The 24,592-nt window shown below is 44.6% G+C and overlaps 1 protein-coding gene across 2 annotated transcripts in view; it reads right to left on the bottom strand.

The window, feature by feature from the left end:
- The window catches only part of LOC144821262 (protein FAM149A-like), a 549,291-nt gene that overhangs the window by 103,334 nt on the left and 421,365 nt on the right, over positions 1-24,592 (bottom strand). For both annotated transcript variants that reach the window (XM_078678084.1, XM_078678086.1), the window contains exon 8: positions 15,246-15,397. In XM_078678084.1, coding sequence (XP_078534210.1) covers positions 15,246-15,397 — 152 coding nt within the window. The remainder of the gene's footprint in view (positions 1-15,245; positions 15,398-24,592) is intronic.

The raw sequence follows: 24,592 nt of genomic DNA, 5'->3' as shown, positions 1-24,592 counted from the left end.
GGATGACGGAGTATTGGCGTTTCCGTTAGATGGTACTTTCAATGGTAGGATCTTATTTAATTTAAGAACCCGAATGAATGAGCTGCATCCCAGACCAAGGCTAACGCAGTATGAGGCATTAGAGGAATGGGAGATTGAGGCTTTTGAAAGAGAAAGACCCCGAATGGACAAGGGTTTGACCAAGTGGTACCCCAGGCAGAAACAGGAATCCAGGGATAAAAGGATGAAACAGTGGAGGCAGAGCATGATTGTTGAGGGTCTGTTTCCCATGATGCCGGCATGTCATAACATTGGAGCGGGTGAGAAAAGCACTGAAAAATGTAAGCATTGGGGGGCCCTGGGGGATTCAGATGATGAACTAATAGATGACATCTGTACCAGAAGTCCGCCACCTTACAATGAGGGAGCCCGACCTTCCAGTGTAGGAGATGTTCCCCGACGCCACTTCCTAAAGGAAGAAGACAGGTCCCTGGGACTGGGAGGGGGTGGTCAAGTATTACCCTATCCTGAAAAACCCGAACCGACGGAAACAAGGGATATATATCCCAAGGTGCCCGCAAGCCAGGAAGAAAAATATTCACGTACGAAAACCTTTTTTCCCCGACCCTTGTATGAAAGCGAAGAGAAACCATCGAATTCAGGACTGCCTTTTGTTCAACCCCCATATGGGGAAGAGCGCAGGTCCTTTAATACTGGAACTTTATTCCCGAAACCTAATTATGGGGGAGGACCAAGTGAAACGCATCCTACTGCCCCGAGTTTTACTCCTCCATTGACCCCACAGATATTACATGACACAACTTTAAGAAGGGTACTAGTGGAAAAGGAGCAAGAGGCTCTAGCTAGACAAAGAACAGAAATAATTCAGAAAATTTCTCAGATAAATACCAGTCCTGAGGCATTGACTATTCCAGTAACTATTGGACCGGTGGTCCCGTTATACGGAAATGGTCAGGGAAATCCGATTACTCCAGTTATGACCCCAGTCATGGCAACCCCGAGACAGGAACCAATCATCATAGATGATCAGTCCAGTGAGTGCGAGTCTGAAGTTGCGTTCTTGGAATTACCAAACAAACAGACTGGAAAGGGAATACAGCAGAGGTATAATCCTTTTAATACAAAAGAAATTAAATTAGAGACAGCAACAGGTACTAGGAATGTCTCTCTGGTAACTCCGGATGAAATTGAGAGTTGGAGTCGTGAATTAGAGAAACAGACTCCGCAAACAAAACCTTTAGACCTCTACAAGCTGAGGGTCGAAATAGAAGAATTAATGGCAGGAAATGTGGGGTTGGATCGATTAAATACCTACTCTGAGGAAGAATTGTCGTTCATATGTAAAAGCTTTACAAGGAATACCAGAGTGCTCCATGAAAAACTGACCGAAACAGCAGTTAGTATGGGGGTAGATATCTCAAAATCCAAGCCCTTACAGAAACCGTACAGAGCAGACTTCTCAGACAAAGATATAGAACACCTGAATGTGGCAGGGAAGAAGTTGCAGATTAAAGAATTAATGGGGGTACTGCAGAAATGGGGAGATGTGGAAAAATGGAGAAGCAGGTGGGCGAAAAAGAGGGAAGAGGTTCGCTCCCGACAAGTGACTCCCGAGTTTGCTTTAAGAGAGGTAGAAAAACCTGAGCAGTTATGCCCCATGCGCGAAGTTCCAGGAGGGAAATATGTGCATGTCCCCTGGTCTAGGCAGGATATTGTGTCCTTCACGAACGATTTTCCAAAATTACGAGAGAAACCAGTTGACTGGTACCGGCAAGTGGAGAGGTTCGTGAAGGTACAGAAATGTCTGTGGAAAGACCTGGATGGGTTTTTCGACATTGTGGTTCCAGTAGATTTATGGACCCAGTGTAAAATAGCCATAGATTGGCCCAGTGAAGAGTATCCCAGAAACAAGGAAACAGGGGAGCCATCAAAGGATGTCATGCGAAAATATGAGCAGGTAATTCAGCACTTGAAAGAAAAGGTGCCTGCAAAGGAAACTGATTGGACAAAAATAGATAGAACAACACAGGAAAGGGACGAGACAGTGCACTCCTTCTATGAGAGGTTATTGCAGGTATTTAAAACATACAGTGGTATTGACAACATCGACCTGAAGGATATGACGCACTTTATTTACAGGTTTGTAAATGGTTTAAGACCTGAAATTTGTCAGTGGATAAAAGACAATAAAATCTGTTGGCATACTAAGAAAATGGATGAGGTCCTGCGGTACGCTAAGTACTGCGAGGACGAGATGGCAGAAAAGAAAAAGGCCCTTAAGGAGAAGGTTATGTGGGCTCAGGTGAAGCTCGCAGAACAACAGGAAAAACAATTGAGTAACATGGTTAAAAACGCTGAGAACAAAAGTCCTGGGGGAGGGGGTGGAGGAAAGCCCCGGCCCAAATTTAGCAGGGAAGAGGCTATGAAAAAATTTCCCTGCCATCAGTGCGGCGAAATTGGACACTGGCGAAACGAGTGTCCCCAATTAGTCGATGTTAATGAGAAAACTCCTGATTTAATTTCACAGACGCAGAAAGAAAAACCAAGAAAGACTCAACCCCAGGTAAAAACAATTCAGGTGCCTCGAGCACCCAAGCAGGTATACAGGGGAAGACAGGCAGAAAATGAAGAGATAGAGGTTTGGGAAAGCGGGGAGAACAGAAATACAGCAACTTCGCAGTATCTGCTGAATGATACCTTCCTTTGTAATGATCAGGACTGACGGGGCCTGAGAGGGGAGGACGAGGAGTGCGTACTTGGCGCTTCCTTGCCGGTAGACCAGTCTGGACCATATATTGAAGGAAAGGTTGACGGAAATGATGTCACCTTTCTGTTGGACACTGGCGCTACCCGTTCTACTGTAAGAACAGTGGACGTTCCAAACCTACCCCTCTCGGGAGAAAATATCCAAGTAGTAGGTGTATCTAATCAATTGATTAGTACTCCTGTTACCGAACCAATGGAGATTTCAATTGGAAATTTTAAACAGATGCATAGATTTGTCGTCTGTGACACCAGTCCAGTAAATTTACTGGGACGTGATTTGCTGTGCAAAATGAACTGTACCATCTTTTGCACACCAAAAGGTGTTGAAATACAGACCCCAGATGAAGACGGCATTTATAAATTATTGTTGCTTAGACCTGACTCAGAAATTAAAAGATTGACCCTGCAGGACTTGCCCCAAGAACTACAGGAAGCCGTAAAGCCAGAGGTGTGGGATTTCACTGGAAAGGATGTGGGGTTGATGAAAGATGTGGACCCCATACAAATAGCCATCAAGGACAATGCAGTATATCCTAACACTAGGCCCTACCGAATGAATGCTGAAGTGAAAGCAGGTGTCACTCTGGAAATACAAAAACTATTGGAAGGAAACATCATACAGGAAGTGATGAGCAGCCCATGCAACTCACCGATTATGGGCATCAAAAAGCCTAGTGGCAAGTATAGGGTAGTGCAGGACCTGAGAAAGGTTAACAAAATTGTAGTTCCTTGCTGCCCTATTGTCCCGAACCCTGCAGTAATTCTGTACCAGATTCCTTGGGATGCTGAGTGGTTCACTGTGATTGATTTGTGTCATGCATTCTTTTCGATACCCCTGCACCCCGACAGCAAATTTCTTTTCTCATTTGCTTTCGAGGGTCACGTGTATTGTTGGAACAGGGTCCCTCAGGGGTATACAGAAAGCCCCTCTATCTTTAATCAGATCTTGAAAAAATGTCTAGAGACTTTGATCTTACCTGGGAACTCTGTATTAGTGCAGTACATAGACGACCTTCTATTGGCGTCTAAAAGTCACAGGGACTGTGTAGTTGACACCATTGCCCTCCTAAATCACCTGTGTGAGAAAGGGCATAAAGTGGCCCCTGACAAACTACAGTTCTGTGCAAAATCAGTGAAATATCTAGGACACCAGATAGAAAAGGGTGTCAGAAAAGTCACTTCAGAAAGAGTGAGAATAATTCAAAAAATGCAGTTGCCCCGTACTCAAAAAGAAGTCAGAATGTTCCTGGGTGTATTAGGGTACTGCAGGCAGTGGATTCTAGGATTTGCAGCCTTAGCCAGGCCCTTGATAAAAATGACCACGAGAGGAATGCCAGATGTTGTACAGTGGGACGATGAAAGTCTAATGGCTTTCACAAGATTGAAAAACTGTCTGTGTACGGCCCCTGCGTTGGGAATGCCAGATTATTCCAAAGAGTTTGCACTATTCTGTGACACTCGCGATAATTGCGCATTGTCAGTCCTGACTCAAGAACATGGCACGACCAGGAGGCCTGTGGCCTATTTCTCTGCCACACTGGACCCAGTAGCCGCTGGGTTACCAGGCTGTCTGAAAGCAGTAGCTGCTACCTGTGCAAGTTTGGAGCAGAGTGAGTCCATTGTCATGGGACATCCTGTGACCGTGTATGTTTCACATGGAGTGGTAATTCTATTGACCAGAACTAAAACACAATATCTCACCCCTAGTCGGCTGACTAAATACGAGAGGATTCTTGTGGGTGCAGCAAATGTGAGCATTGTTAGGTGCGGTATTCTGAACCCTGCCACCTTACTCCCCGACCCCTTGGAAATGGAAGGTGGGGATGATGATGAACATGATTGTATTGATCTGACAGAGTTCAGTACCAAGCCACGCCCTGACATAAAGGAAGTACCATTGCCTGAGCATGATAAAGAACTATTTGTGGATGGGTCCTGTCTAAGACATGAATTAGGAGGCTTGAGTGCTGCTTATGCAGTAGTGTCTTTCACAAAAATTGAACAAGCAGGTTACCTATATAACATCAAGTCTGCACAAGTAGCCGAATTGATAGCCATGATAATGGCTTGCAAAATTGGGAAGGACTTACGCATAACAGTGTATACTGACAGTCAGTACTGTTATGGCGTTGTGCATGACTTTGGCCAATTATGGCTGCAAAGGGAATTCATGACTTCCTCAGGTACTCCCATTCGGAATGCAAAAGTTGTTCATGACCTTTTAGAGGCCATCCAGTTACCCAAAGAACTGGCAGTGGTAAAATGTACTGCTCATCAAAGGAGCATGGACAGAGTATCTCTGGGAAACGATTATGCTGATCGAGTGGCTCAATGGTGTGCCAAAGATCGGTATATTGTAAATCCAAAACGAGGGGGGTCAGGAACCAGCTGCCAGCTTCAGGTGTTTGAGGAAGTGCCTACATGGGATGAGGTGAGAGAGTGGCAGGAGTCGGCTCCTTGGCAAGAAAGGGAGAAATGGAAGGAGGATGGCTGTAGACCGAGACGTGTGGATGGTGTGATTCTGGGCCCAACTGGTATGCCTGTGTTACCCCGACACTTGCTTGGCACAATGGCAAGATTAATACATGAAGGATCACACATTGGTAGGGATGCCATGATTCTGGTATTTCAACAGACTTGGTACAGCAAGAAATTCAGGAAGGTAGCAGAGTCCCTCTGCCAGAGGTGCCTGTCATGTCAACAGATGAACCCAGGCAAAAGGACAATGGTTGAGCTGAGCAAGATTGGGAGATCAGGGGGTCCCTTTATAAAGATACAGGTTGATTTCATCACCATGCCCCGTTGTGAAGGGAAACGATATGTCCTTGTCATTGTTTGCGTATTTTCAAAATGGGTAGAAGCTTACCCTACTCCTCAAAGTGACGCACTGACAGTAGCGAAGTGTTTACTAAAAGAACTGATACCTAGGTTCGGAATACCATGCATTATTGAATCAGATAAGGGTGGACATTTCCAGAATGACATACTGGCTGAACTTTGTAAGGCCTTTGGAATAAGGCAGAAACTCCATTGTGCATACCACCCAGAGGCTTCTGGAATAGTGGAACAAGTAAATGGAACTATCAAAAACAGACTAGCAAAACTGACAGATGCTACTGGCATGACCTGGGTGAAGGCCCTGCCCCTGGTCCTGATGGGACTGAGAAGTGTTCCAGACCGCAAGACAGGCCTAAGTCCCCATGAAATCATTATGGGAAGAGTGATGAGACAAGCATGGGTGCCAGGAAGCAAACTGTTGAGTATTACTGATGATTTGGTGCTTGAATACTGCAGAAGATTGGGTGACCAAGTGCGTTCTATCTCTCGCCAGATTGGAGACGACGGCATCCTTAATCCAACGACTCCTCTCCACAACTTGGTTCCAGGAGACTGGGTCAAAATAAAGAAGCACACTCGATCAAGCTGTCTGGCACCAAGGTGGGGAAAGAAACGCCAAGTAATCTTGGTGACAACCACTGCAGTGAAAGTCGCAGGTGTTCCCCAGTGGATCCACGCCGGACACACTCAGAAGGTATTGCCAGACAAAGGATTTGAAGAACCAGGGCAACCAGCAGAGGACCCTGAAGGAGCCAGACCAGTAGCAACTGACAACGAGCAGCCCAGCACCAGTCAGGTTGCAGGAACAGCAGACGTTGGCCCAGGAGTAGTTGACTGCGAACTGCCAAGAAACCAGCCTGCTGAAGAGGTCCAGGAAACTGAGCCAGGAGTAGCTGAAGACGAGCTGCCAAGCATATGGCCAGAAGAATGGATACCGATGATTGATCTGACCGAAGATCCTATCAGAACAAGAGAACGACTTAGTGAAGGTAGAGAGTGGACTAGTCAGGAAAAGCAAGGCACAGGCGAAGAACCTCAGCCGCTTGAGATTCAAATCAAAACTGAGGAAGGAGAAGGTCAGACAGGGACAGAGCAGGTATTCGATACACCACCACGAACACCTGATGCAGATAAGGGAGAGACTAGAAATAGAGTGATAGTTCGAGCAGAAGAAAATCAAGAGATCGAAGTGCTTGAACAGGATCAGAGAGGGTTAGAGGAACGGGTTCAGGAAACAGAAACAGAAATAAAGACAATCGAAAGCCAAAAACAAAATATTCCTGAACAAGGCCAGATTAGCAACCAGGCAGAAGAATTTGATGCTAGCCCTGGAACTAGTCAGAGAAGGGAAGTAGGAGAAGAAAGTGGAGAAGAATTACCACAAGATAAAGAGAACAAGAGAAGAAGAAAAGAAAGTGAAGTCCAAGTACCGACTAAGAGACTAAAGAAAAGAAACAACCTTGAGCCTAGGTTTGTAAAAAGACTGAGACTAAGGATAAAGACAGTGGAAGAAAAACGTGCAGAAGCAAGAAGAAGTGCTCGAATAGCAGAGCAAGAAGAAGACACTTCCAAAAGAAGGAGTGAGCGAATAAAAAGACAAAACAAAAAGTACAAGTCTCCTGAATGGACACTGGTTTTGGAAGAACTTGAAGATCTTGATATAACTGACGTGAGCGACGGAGAACCTGTCCCAGAGTACTCAGCTGAAGAGGAAGACGAACCACCGTGAATTTGCACAAAGTAAGCTAGTTGTGTAAAAAGTAAAAAAGAGGGGTGAGAACACTCCTACTGAGCTAAAATGTCTGATTCAACAGTGAATGGTAGTCCTAGTTGCAGCCGTTTTAAGACGTGTTGCAAGGTGTGTATATGTAGTGTAGTAGTACTGATAGTTATCTGGATAGGATTAACAATTTTCATTCCCTTTGCTGTAAGTAAAGATACTAACATTGTCCCTACTGAAGTTGTAAATACTGACAATGAGGAGCTGACAACACAGAGTGTAGAAAGACATGAGAGAGCATTGAGACAAACTAAACGAGACTTAGAAGCATCAGATGAGAAAGGACTACATTATCATGGCATGAAGAACAGGACACATTTAAATGTTTTCGCAAACTTGTTAATACATTATGTAGAGACTATGGAAATTGAAGATTGCTATGTCTGCATGAAGCTACCTACTTCGGTGGCTGAAGGCGTGACATACCATCATCTGCCATTAACATATGGAATTTCCTGTAGCATTTTAGCTAGTTTATTTTACAAAAGGGGACCGTTACAGTATTATTACTCTAACAATGACGTGATCTTTTCTGAACTTCCTATACGTGGGAACTTGAATCCTGTACATACCAAAACTGACACCATAAGATATATGGGAGACTACTTTCTGACTATAGGGAACATTGACATAGCAGACGCACACAGAGATAACTTGACTTGTTCTTTGCGTGAGCAGGAAAAGATGTTCCTGAACATGGCAGAGAAAAGGAGAATTAAAATTCAGAAGAAGGCTAATGACGAAAGTCAGAAAAAGCCAAAGTGGGCAGAAAACATGGAAGGCACCTCATCTGGTGGAGCGGGTCCTGCTCTGTTGCTGGATTTTGAAAAGAAAGGCAAGCTATGTCTTCACCGCGAGAAGACTAGCTATTATAATAATGTTTTCATTGGTTCCAGTGAATGCGAACATAATTACAAGGTAATTGGAGGTTGGGGTTTCAAAAATGGGTCAGAGCCTGTGTTTCCTGGAATTTATTACATTTGTGGGGACAAGGCTTATTTCAAATTGCCGGATCACTGGTATGGGAGCTGCTACTTTGGCATTGTTTTCCCGAAAATATACCATGTGAATGGAAAAGCTGGAAGCAATGAAGATACTAACGGCTTAGTGCGTAGTAAAAGAGAAAGTATAGGTGAAATTATGGGTAGTATTTTCAGTGCACTGATACCTGGAGTGGGAGTGGTTCTGAATACTCACAGAATTTGCAAATTGTCTACTATAGTAGATGTGCTGTCTACTGAAACAGCTCATGGATTTCTGCTGGTCAATACTGAAATGGTTGCGATCAGATCAATGGTTTTACAAAATCGACTTGCTCTTGACACCTTATTAGCGAAAGAGGGCGGAGTCTGCCGGATGTTGAAGGCGCAACATTGTTGCACTTATATTCCGGACAAAAGTGTACAGATCAAAAGATATGTGAAAAACATTACTAATTTGGCAAAGGAACTCAAACCACTCGAGGTTGATAGTGCCTGGAAGAGACTGGTAGATGGTCTCTCAAATGTAGGTCATTGGCTTGCTAGCATAGGTAAAAGCTTATTATTCAAAATTCTGATGCCAATTGGTATTATAGGTCTTATTATACTTTCCATTTTCTTATGCTGTAAATACCGCAAGCGCACCAAAAAGCACGAGGTTAATGCAAGAGGAGTGAAACGAAGTGTGGATGAGATTGAATTAGAGGAAGTGAATGATCAGATATACAAAAAGGTGAAGTCTTCTCACCCTGCTAAAACTGAAAGAGAAAAGCTAGAACGGTTGCTGGAAGAAATAGAACTTTATAAAGTGTGAAAGAAAGTTGGCATCTGGTTCCATTATAATTTGTGATGATAGTAGATATCATCAAAGAGGGGATTGATGAAGCAAAGCTTCGCATATTTTGCGGCTTGCCGAAATCAAGAACCTCGTTTATGTATAACAAGGTAATAAATGTACGTCTTACTAACATTTATATTAAGTTTGAGTAAAAGTTTAAGACGCTTGCCTATGTGTATTTCTAATGAATTTAATCTGTGTCCTCTAAAATGGCCGCCGCTTGTATTTTAGTTACTGCGCATGCGTCAGCCACACTCACGTGTCCTGACGCGTCTGCAGAAGTGGAGGGAAAGTTGTGCGCATGCGTAATTCATAGCTGTGCTTATCATGTGGTACTGCTCGTGCCACTGCTCTTGTGTCCGTCTCAATGTAGCTAACATTTAATTGCATAAGTTTATTTCTTGATGATGAGTTAAAAGTACCAACCCTGTGATGTGTTTTTCATAATGACATTATTATGTATTAATTTGTTTTCGCTTACTTTTCATGTACCGCGGGAAATGGGGGTCTGAGTAAGAGGAGAGCCATATTGGAGGTCCCTTCTGCGCCTGTGCAACATTCGGCAGCACGAGGGACCTTGGCTGATGGAACATAGCCAGCTGGCAGTGATGGGCGAGATGCTCCTGAGAAAGTCACCTCTGCCCTGCGAGAACAGCGAATGTAGCTCCTTATGTGATACATTGTAATGTTGCGCTACTGTTAGCTCATGGGAACCCCAAACCCGTTAGGCGGTACCCAAATATGTAAATGAAGGCTTCAAATTGCGTATTGTGATTGGTGTGTTACCCAAACCCTACCTTAGGACCAATCAAAATTGAGGGATACTGACACTTTGCAACATTGGGGGGTGGTACACTGTCCCCAAACTGTATATCTACCCTGGGTTCACCTAGTGAACCGTCCGACTTGTCTGGTTTAGCTGACCTGTCACTGACCCAACGCACTCAATAGGTGACTGAAGATACAGAGCGCTGCGGAGCACTCTGTCCGAATTTGACCATAGACTAAGGTTCTACTGAACCTTAAAGTGCTGGCAAGCACTTAACTGGGAGTTCGCTGACCCAATCGGGGTCTTGATCGATAGCTGCAGAGCGGGTGGAGCGCAGGCGTTGCCTCCGAACTGTGGGTTCCGGTCCTGTCCTGAAGAGGGTCCTGTCCTGAAGAGGGTCCTGTCCTGAGGGTCCTGTCCTGATTCCTATTCCGAGGGTATCCTGTCCTGTCCTGGGTGTCCATTCTGCACCTGCTGTCCTTTGAGGGGTATCCTTCCTTGAGGGTTTCCTGTCCTTAACTAACCCGTGGCCAGGGTTTGGTTTCCACACCTTTTTCTAGGTAAATATTACTCTGAACCTCTTGAAATTCTTGCACCTTCTGAATTTCTAACTTTTGCTTAAATAAAGTTCAACATTGCATATGTTATATTTCCATGCCTTTCCGCAACTATTGAACAGTCATTTATAATTTTGCAAAGTTATTCCTATGTCTTCTCAATTGTTAGAAATTATATTTTGCATAGCAGTGTGTCATTTTCTGATATGGTCTAGAACTTTGTTGCCTAGATTGTTCAAAGGCCCCTTCACCTTAAGTGAAGCGTGTTATTCATTATAAGCTCTTCTACAGTAACACACACTTAGTCTATCCCTGTTTAGATAATACTGACTTTACATAGTATTTTCTCGTTACATTTTATTAGTACTTTGATGGTTACTCTGTCATTATTTCTTTCTGCCTATGTGATTTACGTTATCTTGGTTATTGATTGCCTTATTTTACTGTATCTCATGCAAGAAAATATTGAACTTTAGATAAACATTTTAAAACTTCCAGTTGTCCGTGGTCATTTAAACAGTATTTGAATGATATTGGTTGGGTTTGTATTTTGCTGCCTTTCCTTTACAGCTAGCTCCCTGATTCATTGTGGTCATTAGGCACCCGCATCGGTGGATGGTAAGTCGGGTGCACTGAAAATTGGTAGCAGGGAACACACACACCCCAACTTGATAGAGCTCGTGAAGTCACCTGATCGATGTATATGGTGATTTGATAAGTATATGGGCCCTGAAGCCGGAAACGGCGAAAACTGTTGGTCGGGTGGCCTCGCGCGCTCTATCAGGTGAACCTCTTCTAAATAACATAATATGTGTATTTGTAAAGGGCACTTTCCCCCGGAGGTATCTTGGCGCTGAATAACAGATGTTTATTGTTACCCAACTCAATGGTACTCATTTTATCGACCTCAGATGGATGAAAGGCTGAGTGGACCCGCCAGGATTTTAACCTGTGACCATGAGATCGAACACAGGCCCCTGAAGTGGGCGCATTAGTCCACTGAGCCACTAGACCCGGCTTAATCTTTTCAGTCTTGGCTTTTAAGTTTATGTTTTATTTGAGATTGGATTTTTGCTTAATTCTTCAGATGCCCATTGGTTGGTGAGTCCTTGGACATAGGAGAGTTGGACATTGATGACGTGCATTCAAGTAAGACTTTTGTTATTGAGGCAGTTATTGTTTCTCTGTGGAATTCTAGAAAAACACTGAGGTAATTCAATAGTTCAATAGTGGAAGAGGCTTTGAGAAGCCAGTAGCCCTTGTTATTGAATGGAATAATACATAATACTGTGGTCTGCATATATGACTCCTATTTACAAGACAATATTCTTCTAGTTTGTGATTTAGAGCCCGATTTATAATTTAGAAATTGGACCCCCACTCTGCCTGGGTGACGGAGTAATTAACTCTGTTGCCCTAGCAGAGGTCCTTACAACAACATTTTGAGATGTCTGTTGGTCCAGCAGAAATTTCAAGCATTGAAAGGAACTGCTGTCATGCTCTGATCGTTTTTCAAAACTGGAAAATAATTTGTGTTTGAAAAGGCAGATTAGACAAGTTCTAGAACTATTCTTTAATTCCCTCTGATGGGGGAAACATTTTTATCAGTAATCTAGACTCACTCCTGTTGGTAACAGTTCACTATTGTTAGACCTGGCACCATTGGGGTGGGTCTCCCTTCCATTTTTTTGCTGTAGCCTCTTATGTTTTTGCTGGGTTCAGATGCTTTTGGGCACTGTGCCACTGCTATTCAGTGCCACAGTGCAAGGGCTCCCTATGGTAAATTGATGTATGGATTAGTGACTCCATGATTGGCTTGTTTGGTTTACTTGTCAGACCCTAGTACAGTGCACCGCGTGTGCCCAGGGCTTTTAAATCAAATGCTTCTGGTGGGCTTGCAGCACTGATTGTGCCACCCACTGGAGCAGATTGTAAAGTCTGTCTCAGGTCTGCCATTGCAGAACCTGTGTGCAGTCTGGTACTGCCATGTTGACTGGGCAAGTGCACCCACTTGCCAGTCCCTAAACTTTCCCTTTTATACATATTAGTCACCCCTAAGGTAGACCCAAGGGAAGGGTGCATTGTAGGTAAAAGGTAGGACATGCCCTGATGTGTGTGGCATGTCCTGATAGTGAATTACAACCATTTTCGTTTTTCACTAGTGCGCGGCTACTTGTTCCCCATAGGCCAGAAAGGGCAAATTGATCATAACATCTTATAATCCTAACTGACTCAGGGAACTAGGTAGAAATTCGAGTTTAGTATGCCTGAAATCAGAAGTATAAAATACATATTTTAGTGAAGTTGGTTTTAACATTCTGTGCTTGAAAATACCACTTTTAGAAAGTAGGTATTTTCTTGCCTAACTGTCCGAGCCTGCCTCTGCTAGGTTGGGTATGCCTTGTCTGGAGTTTGAGTGACAGGGGCTGGGGGATTCCAGGAGACAGGGTGAGTCAGCAAAGGGCTGAATAGATCCATCTGCATGTAGAGTGAGGGAAGGGGAGCACCTGGGACCTGAATAGGGCTGTGCCTGCCTTCCACAATTCTGGTTCCACCTCATGTGGTGCGTCCAATGTCCCTGGCCTACATTGTCAAAGGAAGAGAAATAGTCCTGTAAACAAAGTGCTCCAGGACTGAACAGAACTGGTTTGGACTATTCACAGACACTTTCTGCCTTCAGAGACAAAGGTTTTTGGTGTATAAAAGAGGGGACACAGACCCCAGAACTTTAGATCACTTATGGGAATCAATGCGAACCTTTGCTGAGGAGAAGAACCAGGAATCTGAAGGAGGAGACTACACCTGTGCTGTGTGTTTGGGGGTTGGCCTGCAGTGGTTGCTTCATTGCCAAAGAAAGGAGAAGAGGACTGATTGTGCTTTTCATCAACTTGAAGAAGAATCTCCAAGGGCTTGAACTAGAGCTGAAGTCTCAGGGATACAAAACTTCACCAACCAGCTCCCCCCTGAATTCCCTTGCTGGAAATTGAAGTGCCTGGTGTTGTGCTGGGCCTTCTGAAAGACTGCGTGTCGCTGGGAGCTGGAAGCGTGACACAACGAGAAGCGTGTCGCCGCTGCAGCAGCTGTTGTCGCATCACCGAAGAAGCGAGCCACCGCTGCCGCTGTCATCATCGTATCGTCGAAGCGCGGCGCATCACCGGAGAAGCGTGCCGCCGCCACAGAGGTCACCGTCGCATCACCGTAGAAGCGTGTCGCAGGGCCTGTCGCGGCTCAAAAGATCATCGAGTCACTGCACGGCCGTCGAGCATGCACGCTTCGCATCAACGTTGTCGCACCATGAGCAAGACGCCATTTTGACGCTTCGCACCGGAGAAGACTATCGCATTTAGGTGCCATCTTGTCGCTTCGTACCGGAGAGCAGTAAGAAACCGATGCGTCATCTCCCCACACAGTAAGGAAGCGAGCATCAACTCCCCTGCACAGCAGTAAGGAACCGATGCATCACCTTCCCTGCAACCCTTTTCTTTTCTTTGCGTTACGCATCCAAGGTACTGTGAGAGTAAAGTGTTGCATTTACATCTTGAGAGAACTGAGCTATTTTCTACCATTTTAAAGTCTATTTTTGAGGTACAGTATTGTGGATTTTTGTCGTTTGGTCTTGTGTTAAGTCTATATAAAAATATTTATTTTTATAATACAACCTGTGTGGTGTCCATCTGTAGTGTTGTCACTGTATTACTGTATGTGTTCACAAATGCTTTACACACTGCCTCTGAGATAAGCCTGCTTCGCATCAACGTTGTCGCACCATGAGCAAGACGCCATTTTGTCGCATCGCACCGGAGAAGAGTATTGCATTTAGGTGCCATCTTGTTGCTTCGTACCGGAGAGCAGTAAGAAACCGATGCGTCATCTCCCCACACAGTAAGGAAGCGAGCATCAACTCCCCTGCACAGCAGTAAGGAACCGATCTATCACCTTCCCTGCAACCCTTTTCTTTTCTTTGCGTTACGCATCCAAGGTACTGTGAGAGTAAAGTGTTGCATTTACATCTTGAGAGAACTGAGCTATTTTCTACCATTTTAAAGTCTATTTTTGAGGTACAGTATTGTGGATTTTTGTTGTTTGGTCTTTTGTTAAGTCTATATAAAAATACTTATTTTTATAATATAACCTGTGTGGTGTCCATCTGTAGTGTTGTCACTGTATTACTGTATGTGTTCACAAATGCTTTACACACTGCCTCTGAGATAAGCCTGCCTGCTCGTGCCAAGCTACCAAGGGGGTGAGGAGAGGTTATTTTAGGAGTGTAGCCCTTTACCCTGACTAGACGCAAGAGTCCCCATTTGGTCAAAGGTACCTACCTCTGCCAACTAGAGACCCCCAAATCTAACAACTATCTACTACTACTTTTAGTCAAAGTTGTATCACATATCTCAATAAAGCCGTACTCTTTTGCATTGTGAGTAACCCTGGAGGAGGGTAGAATTTTGTTTTATTACCTGCACTTGTTTTGTTGCAATGGGAGATACCAAATCCCTTCTTGGGAATGTAGACATGTCTTACCCGTTCCAACTTATGATTATAGAATCAAGTTGGTACTTGATTCATTCCATGCAGAGATGGGGGTTCAACATGTAAGGAGCAATCTCATGACAAGCCTCAGTTTCTAGCACCTTACCCTTAGGACCCATTGGACGCAAAAGCCACACATAATAGTTTAAAATCCAACAACAAACACTTAAATCCTTTTATTTACCTGGGTTGATGTAAAATGAGATCCAAAAGATATACTTCTTGCCTCTGAGCCCCTTGATGGAGGGACACCAGAATCTGCAAGTACACGGGAAACTGGGATCTGCAACACTTTGTTTCCAGCACCTTTCAGCTTCTTCGTTTCACTGTCATCTTCTGCCACAGTGACCACAAAAAAGAGCAGGTTAACACATTTCATTTAAAGAACAACCACTTTTTTCAAAGTATTGTTGACACCTTAAAATTTAAATGACCATTAAAACTGTGCTCTGCAAATATGCTTATTGAGACTAATCAAATTGCAACAGGAATGGCAATGTCTCCAAACACTATACAAATACAAAATGTCTTTGTCCAAAAACACAGCATTCCTAGAGTAGAGTTCTGAGGAATACGATGCTACTTTACACTTAATTTCTCATTGAATCACAAGAGAAGATCATTGTTTGTTCTCAGCAGATGCAAGGTCCAGTAAGCAAAGTACATCTCGTCCTTACCAATGAATACTTAAAATATGACAACACTGCTACACTTGCCAATAAATCATATGCTCTCTTTCTAGTCATACATCTGTAAAAGTAAAGAGATCTTGCTGTTGAAAGAAGACCCAAAGACCATTAAATTAAAGTCCCTAGTCATTTTAAAGGGAGTTTTCAAAGGTCTTTATTTCTTTATTGTATTTATTTATTTTAAAGATTTTATATAGCGCTGGCTAGACTAGGAGGTATCAGAGCGCTTTACATGAGCATCTGATCATAGTTACAGGTTACATTGTTACAAAGGTTACACAGTTATTAGAGCATGGCAACATAGTTACTTGTAAGGTCAATATAAACAATAAGCACAAATACGTAAGGGGAAAAGCAGGTAAGGGGAAAGATTCAAGGGAGGGGGGAAGGAGCTGAGGAAGTAGACAGGTAATGAAGGCGTGAAAGAGGAGGGGAGGGTGAAGGACACTGCATGGAAAGAGGAGGGGAAGGGTGACGGGGACATAAACCGGTAGACGAGTCAAAGCAACGTCCAAAGTCCAGTAAGCTGTGATCCCAGGGGAAGTGGTATCACTTCGCTATCTCTGTTGCGGGAAGCTCCCTTTACGCAGTGGACTCCCTCAGAGGGGTCTCTGAGACTCCAAGGCCTACATACTGGATCCTTCCCCAAAAAGGGGAGAAGGAGTGCTTTGGCAAGGGGTGCCATACCATTCCTCAGCTGTGAGTGACTCCCTTGGCGCAGTGGACTCTCTCAGCGGGTACGCTGAGACTCCAGAGTATGAATATTGGATCTTTCACCAACAAGGGGAGAAGGAGTGCTTAGTCAAAGGGCACAAAGGACAGGGGGCTAGGCAGACTAGCAGGCAAGGTGAGAGATTCAGGGGAGAGTGGATAGGAGCTAGGAGCTAGGGAGGTAGACAAAGAGAGAAAGAGTACTAAATGGGACCAAATTTAATTAATAAGTTATTATATAGTGTGGTATTGTCATGTATCTGTTCCTTTAACATACTAGAGTTCTCAATGTCAGCATTCTGACCTGGAGAGAGATTCTGGAATGTATCCAGAAGCCAGAAGTCAGTTGAGGGTGTTATCCTGTGGCTGAGGCTTTGATTAAAGCTACTTCTAATCTCTACAAATTTATCCTCAATTATTTCTACTATTTCACACCATTTTACATTGGCGACGAGGAGACTTGGCATCAGCCTATCACCAGGTTGTCTTGGATGAACATTCTCAAGAATTAACAGCGTTCATTACTCCCATGGGCACTTACAAATACAAAATGATGCCATTTGGCCTTATATCCGCGGCCTCGGTGTTCCAAAGAATTATGGCTAAAATTTTGAAAGGGTTACCAGGTATCAGATGTTATCAAGATGACTTACTTGTTTATGGCAACAGTATGGAAGAACACTATGGGCGTGTGTGTGCTGTACTTAGACGCTTGGAGGTTGCGGGTATGACACTTAAAAAAAACAAGTGTAAATTTGGGGTAAATGAGGTAAATTACTTGGGCCATAGAATAACTGATAGAGGTATTTTTCCAAGGAAAAGATTGTTTAATTTGCTGCTCTTCCAGGTGTTTGAGGGGTTCAGAATTAAATTATTCTGTAATAGAGAGGGAGGCTCTTGCTATCTATTGGGCACTGAGGAAATTAAAGAACCTGATCTGGGGGACTAAGGTGTCTGTTCTTTCAGATCATAAACCATTGAAAGAAATTTTTGAAAAGAAGGGTTTGGATGCGATCTCCTCAAGAATTAGAAAATGGATAGTATCCTTACAAGAATTTAATTTCTCAGTTGATTATATTCCTGGATTATCAAACAAATCGGCTGATTGTTTATCAAGAATGGTAGATAAGGAAAATTTTGTGGAAGAAGATGAATCTGGTTGTTCGGATGAATTCATAAATGTATGTGAGATAACAGAAGGAGCCATTGAAGAGAAAGAATGGAGAGATGAACTTGAGAAGGATGAGGAGATAAAAAGGGTTATGTTATCTCTGAGTAATAATTCTCATTTAGAGAAACCCTGGTCTTTAGTTTCTGATGAACTTTCTACAAATTCAGGATTTTTAACTCGTGGTACAAAGATGGTACCACCTTTAGGTATTAGAAAGAAACTATTGTATCACGCTCATTCTGGTCATCTTGGTATTGTTAAGACCAAAGAAATTTTACGTATGCAGTTTTGGTGGCCTGGCATGGACTTGGAGATTGAGAGATTAGTCAGGGATTGTCCAGAGTGCTGTGCAAGTGATAAAATTTTGAAAACCAAACAGATGCCTATGGTTAAGAGAAGGTTGCCAAGTCACCCTTGGGATGAAATAGCTATCGACATAGTTGGCCCTTTGTCAGGTGTGAGTGATACCCCTTATCTTTTAGTTTTGATGGATTTATACTCCAGATGGATAGAGGTGTCAGCTGTTAGAGAGATTACTTCAGAAGAGGTAATAAAATTTTTAGATGCTATTTTTAAGAAAGAGAGTTTTCCAAATAGTCTTCTTTCTGACAATGGACCACAATTTTGTTCTAGGATTTTTGAGGAATATATGAAGAAGTCTGGAATACTACATAAAAGATGTTCTTTATATCATCCTGAGACGAATGGTGCAGTTGAGAGGGTTAATAAAACCTTAAAGGAGGCTATACAATTGGCAAGGTCATCTAATTTGAATTGGAAGTCAGTTTTACAGGAAAGAATATCTGCTTATCGCTTTGCACCCCATTCGACAACTGGGAAATCTCCTTTTGTTTTGTTCAAAGGGAGGGCTCCCAACACTTGTTTGTGTCCTAGTTGGATGGATCTCAACAAGGGTTTGGTTGATAATACAATTGGTGAGTGGCGTGAGAAAGAAGAAAGGAAGTTGTATGAAAGGAAAATTTACTTTGATAAAAGAAATTGTGCAAACGTACAGAAAATATTAGTTGGTGACCTAGTTCGAATAAAAGCTCCAGTTGGTTGCAGAACTTGGTCAAAATACACTGAGATGAGAGCGGTGGTGAAAGTGTTTAGAAATGCCGTTAAGACAGAGGATGGGAGAATTTGGAACAAGAGCAGGGTGGTTGTTGTTAAGTCGAGAATTCCCTTACGTGAATCTTTGAGTGGAAGACAAAGACTATTTTCCTCTACTCCCTGTTTTTCTGATAATACAAATTTATCCTCAGCTTCTACTAGGGGCCAAAGAATACGTAGACCTCCCAGTTATTTAAGAGACTATGTATCATAGCGTATGTATGTTCAAATGTTTAGTAACAGTAAGACTATATACCATAGCTCATGGCTTTTCAAATGTTTAATTACAGTAACATGAGGTTCTGCTCTTGCTTGTACAGTTTTAATGTTGTTGTTTTTACTTTCGTTAGGAGGGAGATATGTGGTATTGTCATGTATCTGTTCCTTTAACATACTAGAGTTCTCAATGTCAGCATTCTGACCTGGAGAGAGATTCTGGAATGTATCCAGAAGCCAGAAGTCAGTTGAGGGTGTTATCCTGTGGCTGAGGCTTTGATTAAAGCTACTTTTAATCTCTACAAATTTATCCTCAATTATTTCTACTATTTCACACCATTTTACATATAGCACTGGCTAGACCCGATGGAATCAGAGCACTTTACATGAGGGACAATATGTAATGGAGCAAGGAAGGGTAAGGGTATAGGGTAAAGGGGTAGGACGAAGATAGGACGTAGAGACAAGGGGAAAATCTGCCCAAGGTCCGGTTGGGTAGGTGACAGCAGGGAGGGGGAGTACACAACCCATCTCCTCTTTAGCTATATGGTAGCTCTACGGGGCAGCAGCCAAATCGCAAGGTCTCCACAGTCTGGGGTAAGTTCCGCAAGTTCCAAGTCCTGATTTGTAGGCAGGTTAGGGGATAGGTTCAAGGTCTGGTCAATGTCCAATTGTTGATATCTTCATATTTCAGATTGGCCTCCCTGAACAATTGTCAATATTTCTTTAAACTATAATATATTGACAGCTGTAGTGGATTGCAATGTTGTATTCTCTGTGACACCAACATGTGTACTATACTGCCATACTGTGTATTATGCAACTGCGCCAGAACCCCTGGCCACCGCAAACGCCACAACGCACGACACCACTACGATGCCAGCACCCTCCACGCACTCAACATCAGATGATCACACACCTGCTTCCCGGCCGCCCCGAAACGCTCGCAAGGACCCTTAACCTGCTGGAACTGTAGCTTCACTAGCATTCGATCCGCAAATCCACCCACCGGGAAATAACCCAACCACCTCAGATGCATCCTTTTCAACACCCGCTCAGCCAGCAAACATGCTGTTGAACTCTGAGACCTACTCGACTCAACCTTCCGAGACGTCGCCTTCATAACGGAGACCTGGCTGAACCCCTCCTTGGCACCCGACATCGCTATAGCCCTTCCGGACGGTTACAAGATCACCCGCAGGGACCGCACCAACGGAGCGGGAGGAGGAATCGCCATCATCCACAGGAACACTCTCAGAGTCTTGACCAACACCGACGACACCCTCAGCACCACCGAACACCTGCACTTCCAGATCCACACCGATCCCAACACCGCCCTCAGAGGAACCCTCGTCTACAGCCCCCCAGACCCCGACCAAAGTTCAGCGACTCCATCGCCAACTTCCGTCAGTGCACACACCCTCGCCTCCACAGACTACATCCTTCTCAGAGACCTTAACTTCCACCTTGAGAACAACAACGACCACAACTCCACCACCCTAATCGACAACCTCGACAACCTCTGACTCAGACAACTCGTCACAATGCCCACCCACTCCGCCGGTCACACGCTTGACCCCATCTTCTCAGCAAGCTCCCAAGTCTCCTTCAACCACACCACTGATCTTCACTGGACCGACCATTGCTGCATTCACTTCACCTTCCAGAAACCTACCACGCACCACCCCACCCAACAGATCACCCGCCGCTGCTGGAGCAAAATCACAGAAGACCAGCTAACCACCACCCTCGCCCGGAGCCCACCCGCCGACCCCGACACCTCCGCCCACAACCTCAGACAATGGATCGACGACTGCACCAACATCCTCGCCCCGTTCAAGAAACCCTCCAACAGACACACCAGCAAGAAAGCCAGCTGGTTCACTGAAGACCTGCAGGCCTCCAAGCAAACCTGCTGAAAGCTAGAGAAGAAATGGCACCTTGAACAGACACCGGACAGTTACACAGCCCACAAGAACGCCACCCGCAAACACCACCACCTCATCAGATCCGCCAAAAGGGCCTCCTTCAAACACCGCCTAGACAACAATGCACACAACAGCAAAGAGCGCTTCAACATCGTGAAGGAACTCTCCAACCCCAGCTCCAACACCAACGAGATCCCACCTTCGCAAGACCTGTGCGACTACCTAGCTACCTTCTTCCATCGCAAGATCGCTGACATCCACGACAGCTTCAACGTCACGACCTCCCCGACAATCACCGAGACCTCCATCCCCACGGCCACTATCTGCACCAACCCCCTGCTCTCCTGGACTAACATAAGCGACGATGACACCCTCAAAATCATGAACACCATCCACTCCAGATCTCTGTCAAACCCATGCCCACACCACATCTTCAACAAAGCCAGCACCACCATCGCACACCATCTCCGGAAAGCCATCAACATCTCCTACGAGACAGCGACCATTCTGGAGAGCTGGAAGCATGCCGAGATCAACGCCTTACTCAAGAAACCCAAGGCTGACCCCTAGGACCTCAAGAACTTCCGGCCCATCTCCCTGCTCCCATTTCCGGCGAAGGTCATTGAGAAGACAGTCAACAGACAACTGACCCGCTACCTCGAGGAGAACAGCATCCTGGACCCGTCCCAGTCCGGGCTCCGCAGCAACCACAACACCGAAACTGCCCTCATCGCCGCCACCGATGACATCAGGGCCCTGCTGGACAACCGAGAAACGGCAGCCCTCATCCTCCAGGACCTGTCAGCCGTCTTTGACACTGTCTGCCACCGCACCCTATGCACACGCCTCCACGACGCTAAGATCCAAGACAAGGCTCTGGACTGGACCACCTCCTTCCTCTCCGGCAGAACCCAGAGCGTCCGCCTCCCCCTTTCAGCTCCAAAGCCAACGAGATCATCTGCGGGGTACCCCAGGGCTCATCCCTCAGCCCAACATTGTTCAACATCTACATGGAACTGCTCGCCTATGTCGCCCGACTGCATGACCTCAACATCATCTCCTACACCAACGACACCCAGCTAATCCTCTCCCTCACCAAGGACCCCCACACCGCCAAAACCAACATCCACAAATGAATGAAAGCCATCGCTGAGTGGATGAAGAACAGCCGACTGGAGCTAAACTCGGACAAGACGGAAGTCCTCATCCTCGGCTCCACCCCCTCGACCTGGGACGATTCCTGGTGGCCGACTGCAGTGGGAACAGCTCCAACACCCACCGACCATGCACACAACCTAGGGTTCATCCTTGACTCTACTCTCTCCATGACAAAGCAGGTCAACGCCGTCTCATCCTCATGCTTCAACACCCTCCGCATGCTCCGCAAGATCTACAGGTAGATCCCCACCGAAACTAGAAGAACGGTCACCCAGGCCCTCGTCAGCAGCAGGTTAGACTACAGAAATGCCCTCTATGCAGGAGCCTCGGCCAAACTCCTGAAACTACTCCAGCGCATTCAAAAAGCCTATGCTTGCCTGATCCTCAACATCCCTCGCTGCACCCCCCCCCCAGCGCCTGAGACCCTCACAGGTAAATAGTGCGCTTTACAAATGTCCTGATTGATTGATTGATTCACATTATCTCTATAAATACACTTATAAAGCTATGTGTAATCACTACTTAGTCCTAGTCTTACAATATATATAAGCATACTATCAGGAGGCCAAAGATTTTCTGGGACTTGTCAATGCCCATTGACAAGCCCCAGTCAGGCACAACATGTTTATTGCGGCTGTAAAGGCATGTGCTCACACTACAGTCAGGTTAAAAAGAGAAAGCACAGAAGCATTTTTATGAGGTGGGGTGACTCTGGAAATAGGAAAACTATTAAAAACTATTAGGATGTCTGGGACAATGAATTCCTAGCCATAGCTGAGGATAGGGATCACGTGGAGACCTATGATCACTCTGAAATTACTCAAATCACTTTTCACAGAGTCAGATTTTTGCTCCATTGCTCGCTCCAAACCATTGTCATTTCCAAAACTGATTGCAATCATGCATTCCTTACAGAAGCCATATTAACAACCTTGACACCTATAAAAACCCTTCTTACTCGAATACACATTCGACAGCAAAAAACAAAAAATACAATCCGATAACCCCCTGGTTTGATACCTCCACTGGCTACCAGAGGAGAAAATTATTAAATTCAAAATCACCTGGATGACGTCTAATGCCCTGAAACGTCAACAACTCACCTAGCGTCAGTCCTCTCAACATCTCTCGCAAGACCAGAAATTTGAGGAACCCCCATCCTCCTACGGCAGACCCAGTACCTGCTAACCTTCAGAAGACTCCTCAAGAAATGGCTTTTCGAGCATTAGCAGCATCCCCCCCAGCGCCCTGAGACCCTCACAGGTAAATAGTGCACTTTACAAATGTCCTGATTGATTCACATTATCTCTATAAATACACTTATAAAGCTATGTGTGATCACTACTTAGTCCTAGTCTTACAATATATATAAGCATACTATCAGGAGGCCAAAGATCTTCTGGGACTTGTCAATGCCCATTGACAAGCCCCAGTCAGGCACAACATGTTTATTGCGGCTGTAAAGGCATGTGCTCACACTACAGTCAGGTTAAAAAGAGAAAGCACAGAAGCATTTTTATGAGGTGGGGTGACTCTGGAAATAGGAAAACTATTAAAAACTATTAGGATGTCTGGGACAATGAATTCCTAGCCATAGCTGAGGATAGGGATCACGTGGAGACCTATGATCACTCTGAAATTACTCAAATCACTTTTCACAGAGTCAGATTTTTGCTCCATTGCTCGCTCCAAACCATTGTCATTTCCAAAACTGATTGCAATCATGCATTCCTTACAGAAGCCATATTAACAACCTTGACACCTATAAAAACCCTTCTTACTCGAATACACATTCGACAGCAAAAAACAAAAAATACAATCCGATAACCCCTTGGTTTGATACCTCCACTGGCTACCAGAGGAGAAAATTATTAAATTCAAAATCACCTGGATGACGTCTAATGCCCTGAAACGTCAACAACTCACCTAGCGTCAGTCCTCTCAACATCTCTCGCAAGACCAGAAATTTGAGGAACCCCCATCCTCCTACGGCAGACCCAGTACCTGCTAACCTTCAGAAGACTCCTCAAGAAATGGCTTTTCGAGCATTAGCAGCATCCCCCCCAGCGCCCTGAGACCCTCACAGGTAAATAGTGCACTTTACAAATGTCCTGATTGATTCACATTATCTCTATAAATACACTTATAAAGCTATGTGTGATCACTACTTAGTCCTAGTCTTACAATATATATAAGCATACTATCAGGAGGCCAAAGATCTTCTGGGACTTGTCAATGCCCATTGACAAGCCCCAGTCAGGCACAACATGTTTATTGCGGCTGTAAAGGCATGTGCTCACACTACAGTCAGGTTAAAAAGAGAAAGCACAGAAGCATTTTTATGAGGTGGGGTGACTCTGGAAATAGGAAAACTATTAAAAACGATTAGGATGTCTGGGACAATGAATTCCTAGCCGAAGCGGAGGATAGGGATCACGTGGAGACCTATGTTCACTCTGAAATTACTCAAATCACTTTTCACAGAGTCAGATTTTTGCTCCATTGCTCCAAACCATTGTCATTTCCAAAACTGATTGCAATCATG

This window comes from Lissotriton helveticus, chromosome 2_2 (assembly GCF_964261635.1).
Source record: "Lissotriton helveticus chromosome 2_2, aLisHel1.1, whole genome shotgun sequence".
Taxonomy (NCBI): domain Eukaryota; kingdom Metazoa; phylum Chordata; class Amphibia; order Caudata; family Salamandridae; genus Lissotriton; species Lissotriton helveticus.
This window is presented reverse-complemented; position numbering and strand designations above follow the sequence as displayed.